The sequence below is a fragment of the Quercus lobata genome, chromosome 3 (assembly GCF_001633185.2).
Source record: "Quercus lobata isolate SW786 chromosome 3, ValleyOak3.0 Primary Assembly, whole genome shotgun sequence".
NCBI classification, from domain to species: domain Eukaryota; kingdom Viridiplantae; phylum Streptophyta; class Magnoliopsida; order Fagales; family Fagaceae; genus Quercus; species Quercus lobata.
This window is the reverse complement of record NC_044906.1, coordinates 35505237-35513447: the sequence shown is the minus strand read 5'-3', so window position 1 is coordinate 35513447 and position 8211 is coordinate 35505237. Positions and strand designations below refer to the sequence as shown.

The following is an 8211-nucleotide window of genomic DNA, read 5'->3' as shown; positions in this document are numbered from 1 at the left end:
AATTGATATTGGGCTTGAAGCCCAATTTTTTTAATTAAAAAAAAAACAATTTTCTTTTTATATATTCAAACCAACCAAACCGATTAAACCAACTACAAAAACCGTACCGCTATAGATCGGAAAACTGACCATAATCGGTGTGCATCAGTTTCAATTATGAAAAAACCGATCTATATTGGTTCGATAATAAATTTGAAAAAAACCGAACCGACCGAACCGCGCACATCCCTACTCCCATCAAAGTTTACACTTTACAGTCTCTCTCTCTCTCTCTCTCTCTCTCACACACACACACACACACACACACACACACACAGCGACACCCGACACAACCTGTTCTTTATTCTTCTTTTTACTATTTTTAGCGGTCGCAAGCCAAACCTTCGAAGTTCGAAACATAGTCCAAACGAAACTAACGGTTGGATCCTCACTTTCCCGCCAAATATTTTACAAGTCTCAGAAGTCAGAACAGAACATTATCCAAATGCATAAGCTCTTCAGAACCATCCATGGAATTCTCTTCCTTACATTCAGAAACCGCTTCAAAAACGCTCAAATGTTCACACCCAGCTCAATCCTTCTTCACACTGGTCCAAAATCCAAGCTAGATTTCATTATGAACGAAGTTGAAGAGCTCCAATCTTCGAAACCCATAAACCAAATAACCCAATCAGCTACTGAACCTGAAGTTATCTTCGATCTGAGCGGACCCACCAAGGCTGAGAGAACGACGGTTCAGATATCGCACCCATGGCCCGAGTGGGTGGACTTGATGGAATGCTTGTTGAAGAGAGGTTACTTTGAAAGCAATGGAAACCCATTTCGAAACGGCGAAATGGATCCCAAGGGACTGCGTGCCTTAATTTCGCGCGAGATCGGTTTGATCTTATAAGGTAATGAGGGATTTAATTAAGTGGAAGAATTTGATTAAATTGTGATTTGTGAATTTGTTTCGTTTAGATTTTAATTTTTCTATGATTGTTCGGGTTTAAAGGTTTGGTTTTGAAGTATGTTCGGTTTAAAGTTTTTGAATGACAAAAATGTATGATTGGTTTTTTATCTGGGTTTAAGTGTGCACGCAACCTGTTTGATTTTGGAGCCATATGAAACACATGGTATATTATGCTATGCTTGCTAGCACTTGTGATGTGGATAATACTGTAATAACTAATGGCAATGCATCTTTACTACTGAGAGAACAAATATCACGACTTTGCAGGTTGATTTTGAGAGTTTTGAGTTTTAGAGAGGTCATCGTTGCCCTTTTTAATTTCAAATCCATTTGCTTTAATTATTTATCCCGATGAAAGAGCAAGAAAGATTTTTTCAGGAAAAACAGGTAATTGCACTTGCTGGACCAAGGTAATGTTTCCTGTTTTCACAATCCCTAGTGTCTGAGCTGCTATGGTTAGTAGTCTTTAATGTTATGTACAGAAGGACAGGGTATCTCAGAGCTTTTATATGGTTCCTATGTTATAGAAAGGAAGAGATTTTTTGTCCAAAAAAAGAAAAAAACAACTAAAAGCAAAAGACTCGTTTACTTTCCATTGTATAAAGAGAAAAAAAAAAGTTTGGCTCCAAAAATATTTGGAGCTTTTTTGCTCCAACCAACTATATGGCAATTGAAGAAGCCATTCATGTGTAGTTTTAGTCGCATTACTTTATTAATGAGTCATGTGACTTGCTTAAATAATACACGTGCATAGTTTTATAATATGTAATGAGTTTGAAAAGATAGCTTGAAACATGTTTGGAGCAAAACTTTGTCCAAAGAGAAAATACTATTATTGAAGCCCTATACCAACTAATTTTAAGTTAGGGGTGTCTTGTCTGGAAAATCAACTCTATTTTTCTTAGCCTTGTATTTAGGAGATTTTACCTCCTTAGGGAAAGTTCTGATGCCTTGAATCCCATGTATTTACTAACCATATCTGAAATATTGATTTATAACTAGTTTCAAGAAGAAGAAGAAGAAGAAGAAAAGCCTTAAGCAAAACTTTGGAGTGGACTATGGACCCTTAATAGACTAATCATAGTCAACCACACATATTCTTCTTCATCATTCTATCATATCCGAACTCATAGTATATGTTACTTCCTTAATATCATGTCCATTTTTTACTACTTCTAATTATGTTATTTTAGGCCTCCTTTACTTTTTGTTCTCTTGACTTGAATCAAACTACTCTTCCTCTCTAGTGCTTTAATTACTGTCCTTGCACATGACCAGTCCATATTGAGTGATCTCCCATATCTTTTCATTAATAATAGCCACTTCTGTCTTTAAACAATTTTCTTCATTTTTTCTCCCATCTTTACTTGGATTTTCACTTATTCATCTTAACATTTTCATTTTAATTACACTCATTTATGAACATATTGTTTCTTGTTATCGCGGTAATCAGTACTGTATTGATTTATAACTAGTCAGTTACCTCAAAAAACTAGAATGTAACAATGAACTATAAATATCTCTGCTGTTTGTAGGTGGGATGTTCATTTAGTGATTTGCATCCTTATGAGATTTTAATATATACTAAATGCCTTTTGCTGTCAGGTTCTTGTCAAGGAAAGATATCAAGGTCATTGCAGAGTCCGGATGTCCAAGCATAGACAGGAAAGTTGTTAACTCAGGGAAGCGTCTGAGAGCACATGTTGGCATTGATGAAGGAAATGTATGTCCTGAATTTTCCCAATATGTACCTCTAAGTTGATTAACTTGATAAGCCAATGAACTCTACCTCAAATTACCTCTAAGGAGAATGAGGTCATAAGTTCAAGACTCGAGGGTGCATATGTAACTAACTGCTTACAAATTATTTAAAAAAAAAAAAAAAAAAAAAAAGATTACCTGTATAAAATCAATATAGTGTTACTTGATAAAACTTGTAATATTTTCTTAATCAAAATATTTGTATCCAACTTAACTTTCTATAAGAGAGCTCAGTAGGCACTTTTTGCATTAATATTAATGAGAAATTTTATTAGGTTTGCAGCTTTTGCAATTTAAGGAGAGACTGTGAGAGGGCGTATGTGAAGGTACGTCAAGACGAAGGTGGACGCACCGTGGATGTCATGCGTTTCTTGTTAACATATGGGCTTGATCCGATCACTGGTATGGTGGATAACAAGCCATGTTTAAGCAAATTGGTTAAAGCATCAGTGAGAAGGCTGCTGAGAGAAATGGTAGAGTGTAGCACAAAGGAACTTGACTCCAATCTCCCAAAGGCCACGCCCTTAAAAAGGGTTGCATCAGCACAAGGCTGCTCCAGTCTGCGAGAAAATGGCCACATAAACGTGCCAATGAAGCGAGGGGACTGGCTTTGTCCCAAGTAATTCTACTGCCAGTCTTTACATATTTAAAATACTGAATCTTGCTCTATTTTTGTCACAATATATTACCCTTTCCTCTTATTGTTCATTTGCAGATGTGACTTCCTTAATTTTGCCAAAAATATTAAGTGCTTGCACTGTGATGGTTTATTCCAAGAAAGACTAAGGCAACTACATGAGGATCAAGATCATCTTCCTTTAAAGAAGGGGGACTGGATATGTGACAAGTAATGGCTTTTCAGATCATTTAAATTTGTACTAGTTATGGTTTTGCATCTAACTGAGACTTGGAATCTGGACAGGTGCAATTTCTTAAATTTTGCAAAGAATACAAGATGTTTGCAATGCAAAGAGAAACCTCCAAAGCGGCAACTTAATCCGGGGGAGTGGGAATGTGACTCGTAAGATCTCTTCCTAATTCAATCTCTTCTTCATTCTTTGAACTCAATGATACCCTTAAAAGTTGTTCTAAATTTAGTAAGACTTCTGTTATTGTATAGGTGTAACTATATCAACTTCAGAAAAAACATGGTGTGCTTGAAATGTGACTACAGATGACCAAAAGCATTGAATACTTCAGACACTTCTGCCCAACCTCCACATGATACAGGGGGTTACCATAACAAGAGTGGCATGAGTTTTGTCAAAGTTAAGACTGAGATTAATGATCAGCCATCTGTTGGACAAAATAGAAATCGAGATAGAGGTTCAAATATGTGGAGATTTGTGGAGGATAATAGTGAAGTTCATGATGGCTCAAGCTCATGGAATGAGGATTCTGGATTTGTAGATTTTCCCATTGCAGGGGGGAAGAGTGATTTGTCTCAAAATGCACAGAGGAGAGAAAAATGGAAATCGCAGATGCTAGAGAGGAGCAAAAGCACCGTAAGGACAAGGCTAGAACTTGATGAATTTAGGTCTACAGGTTTTCCGAGAATGTTGGATTTTCCTGAATCTACAGATGATGAAGAGATGGCCGAATGGTTTGAGCAAGTACAGACTAAAACAAAAGGGAATATTCCTGTACCTGATTAATTGCAAGAATGGTTAAAGATGAAAGAATTGCCACCACATCAAAATCACAGGTACGCCAAATTGATTCAAAATCTTGGTATATTTGTTCATTGTTTTTGAATTATTAAAGTATTCACAAAGAGAAATCAGTTGAAGGGGGTTACTGGAATTCCAAAGGGGTCTAGAATTTTTTTTTTCCTTCCCCATCAAGGGCTCCTTACGCTCTGTTTGCTTCAGAAATTATGTTTCTGTAAACTTTTGCCTCAATAGAAACAAGAAGGAAAGAAAATATGACAAGACATGAAGAAAATATGAAACATTATTGATCTCTCTTTCTATCTAGACATTACAATTTGTGAAACTTTGAAGTGTGACTTTATTTATTGGCTTGTAAGCAATGAGTTTTTAATTAACATTAAATTTACCATAAAGAGCTCATACGCATCTTTTGCATGGTATTGATGTTCATATTGTTCGCTGTCTATGTTTACAGCTTATAGTAATTTGATAAAGATTTGCCATCCAACTCTTTTTTGAAGAACCTTGTCATGAAGTCTGTCAAGGTGAACTGCCTATAGAGAGCTGGTTTCTCTGACGATATTAGCTCTGGCAGCGGCCCATACAGGTCATCCCTATTGCCTGGATTAAAGAAAACTGCAATTGAGACTCGTGGTTCATGGGAAGGGTTGGCCAAGACTCTATGCTCTGCACTTTTGTATACTTCATTGGATATGATCTGAAACAAATAGAATTAAAGTAAAAAACTGGAGCAGTTATTTAAATAATAGTCGTTTTCTTAGGTTTAATTTGAATGAAATTATTTTTACCTCAAAAGAGAATGTTCAATATGTTTTAAGTCAACTTTTGTAAAACTTTGTTGATATTATTATTATTATTTTTTTTTTTTTACTTTCATCCAGCTGCAGAGAAATAAACCAATCAATTTAGGTCACACTAATAAGAAGTGTTTGATGTTGTTCACAAGAATAAAACTGGTTTACCTGAAGCAAATCTCCAACGTTTATAACAAGAGCTCCAGTAACAGGTTTGACATCCACCCAATCCTCACCATACTTAACCTGCAACCCACCAACATGGTCTTGCTGCACCACAGTCAAAACCCCTGGATCCGTATGATATGCAAGCCCAACCGTCAGATCAGGTTGTGGGCACTTGGGGTAGTAGTGACCCACCATTGTTCTACCTTCCAAACATGTCATTTCCTTCAACCTCGATGTCTCTACTCCAAGCCCTTCACACATCAGCCCTGATAAAACCTCTCCTAGCCGTTTGATCTCTCGGTCCCACTCAATCACCTCATTTCTACATATCTCAGGGATTTGATCATGATCTGCCATCTTGGGGCCCATTCTAAGCTGAAGGGTGTCCCTAGCAGTACAAATATAACAATTTAGGAATTTTATTACAATTACAAAAATTCTAACTACGAGATAATGTTTCTCAAAGGCATCATATATTTTTCAAAAAATATATTTCATACTATTTATGTTTTTTAGAACTGATAACATTAGTCAATGAAAAATGTTTTTCATGTTGAATGCAAAATGATGGAAAATGCTTTATGCTTTTTTAAAATATAAAACATTTTCAAGATAAATCATGGCTTCAGTTGCATTTGACATTGGCTTAAAAACCAAGTTTATTTTACTACTTAGTTTATTTTTACTACTATTTATAAGTCTTACTACACTTTTTTGTACTATTCATGTGTTTCACTCTACTATTTTAGTTAACTTTTACTTTTACTTATAGTTCTTTCAGAAAAAAAATTTCAGTTTCAACTAAATAAATTGTTCCCAAAATACTTTTCTATGCCGTCACTACAACCTCCTCTAAAAATTGATGAGGTTTAAATTATTTTACTTTTTAAAATGACAAGATTTAATTTATTACTTCTAAAAAAGTAAGGCTTAAGTTGTTACACTCCATTAAAGCATAAACTATAATATATGGGATTTTTTTTTTTTTTTTTGATAAGCATAATATATGGGTTTTAATATGTAATTTAAACAATTTATTTTGCATGTTGCAAGTTGCAATGCAACAATACAATACAATAGAAGAAAATTATATATTTCTAGGAAAAAATTTAAAGTCAAAACGAATAGAACTTAAAATTAACTTGGGCATGTATTGAATATAACTTGGACAAAATCAAATGATTATTTATTCGTATTATCAAAACTCTTCTCAAGCGTTGGAAATGCAAAATTTGTTGCCCCTCGGACCCCCACAAAGGAAAACATCCCTAAAATTTCAATATAGTTCTATGTTGTAACAAATTCCAAAAAATTAGTCAGCCTTATTTGTTAAACAAATAAAATACAAGAAAATTGTGTTATTTCAAAATATTGACACAGAGAGAGTAATAAAATTTGTTTGAAATGTCCCTAATTCCTATTAGTATATGGGATTGAAAAACAATTTGACAATTACCTATTAAAACGGTTTTTTTTTTTTTTTTAATGGTACCTCTTATTATGTTAACAATTATGATTTTATCTTAGTTAATTCAAAACACGACTTCAATTAAAACACAATTTTAAAGAGAGTGTATATGAAGTTTATAATATCGAGTGTAAAAAAGAAAAAGGAAAAAACAAGAGGACTGTATACGTACCTCCAACTTGCAGCTTTGGAGTTGTACAAATCCACGTTAGAAATGTAAGATACGCCTGTTCCTGGCCCTCTAGTATAGAACCGCGCCTTAATCTCCGTTGGTTCCTCGTGGAACCCTTTGATTGATTCAATCGTACGGTCCAGAACTCCCAGGGGCACACCATGATTGATAATCTGGAAGAACCCGAAACTTGAACAGGCTTGTCTGATTTGGTCAACGATAAGGGAGCGGTTGTGGTGAGAGTCAACGCCAGAGAGGTCGATTGTGGGGATGACGAGGTCGGGTCGGGTTTTGGATCCGGCTTTGAGTTGGGACAGAACATCGGGTGGGTGAACGAAGAAACGAGGGATGGTGGTTATGCCGGAGTCGACAAGGCCTTTAACTCCGATTTTTGATTCGTCGAACTGCTTTACTTCTTTCACTCTGTCGTATTCTTCGTCGTTAACGTTGGTTGCCATGACTTCTCTCTCTCTTTCTCTCTCCAGTTGTTGCGGGTTGTGTTTTTTTCTTCTTATGTAATGTGTGCGTAAAGTCAAGCTTTTATGAGGTGGTAAAACAAAAGTTATGGCACCCGACCAACCACACAATTTTCAACACTGTTTGAGGAATCATCTAGAGTGCCTGTTTTTTAGAGCATTCACAGCAGTGAAGTTAAAAATTTAACTTTTTAACTCTATCAAAAGTTAATTTATCTATTTTACCTACATATATACTGTAGTAGTAAATCTATTTTACCTTTCAATATAATAAAATAATATAAACATCACAATAAAATAATATAATCACTACAATAAAATAATATATTTTACTACCCAAAAAAACATCCACAACACCAACCACAACCACTCTACCATCAACCACAGCCACAACCACAGCTACAATAACCACCACCACCATCACCACCACCAACAGTCCACAGCAAGAAAAAAAAAAAACCCACAGCACCACAAAACACGGCACAACCACCGCCAACATAGCAGCACAAAACAAACCCGATACCAACGCACATAGGAGCAAAACCAATTTCAACCCGATACCACAAAACACGGCACAACCAACGCCAACGCACATCGGAGCACAACCACGACCCAGCGGCAGAGTGGAGGTGAGGGAAGCCACTTTGATCCACGAGGCTGGAGGCGATTGGTGGCGTGGGTCTGAGGCGGATGGCGGCATGGGTCTGAGGCAATTGACGCTGGGCAGGGGCTTGGGTTGGCGACGAG

General features: G+C 36.0%; 1 protein-coding gene and 1 pseudogene across 1 annotated transcript; one reads left to right on the top strand and one right to left on the bottom strand.

Moving 5' to 3' along the window:
* The first annotated feature begins 308 nt into the window (after positions 1–308).
* LOC115981579 lies at positions 309–4923 on the top strand (annotated as a pseudogene).
* Positions 4658–7482, bottom strand: LOC115981580 (1-aminocyclopropane-1-carboxylate oxidase homolog 4-like). The gene is made up of 3 exons (XM_031103847.1): positions 6989–7482; positions 5349–5736; positions 4658–5083 (listed from the first exon to the last, which is right to left on the bottom strand). The coding sequence occupies exons 1-3, from the start codon at positions 7444–7446 to the stop codon at positions 4835–4837; spliced, it is 1095 nt and encodes a 364-aa protein (XP_030959707.1). The 5' UTR covers positions 7447–7482; the 3' UTR covers positions 4658–4834.
* Between the last annotated feature and the right edge of the window lie 729 nt (positions 7483–8211).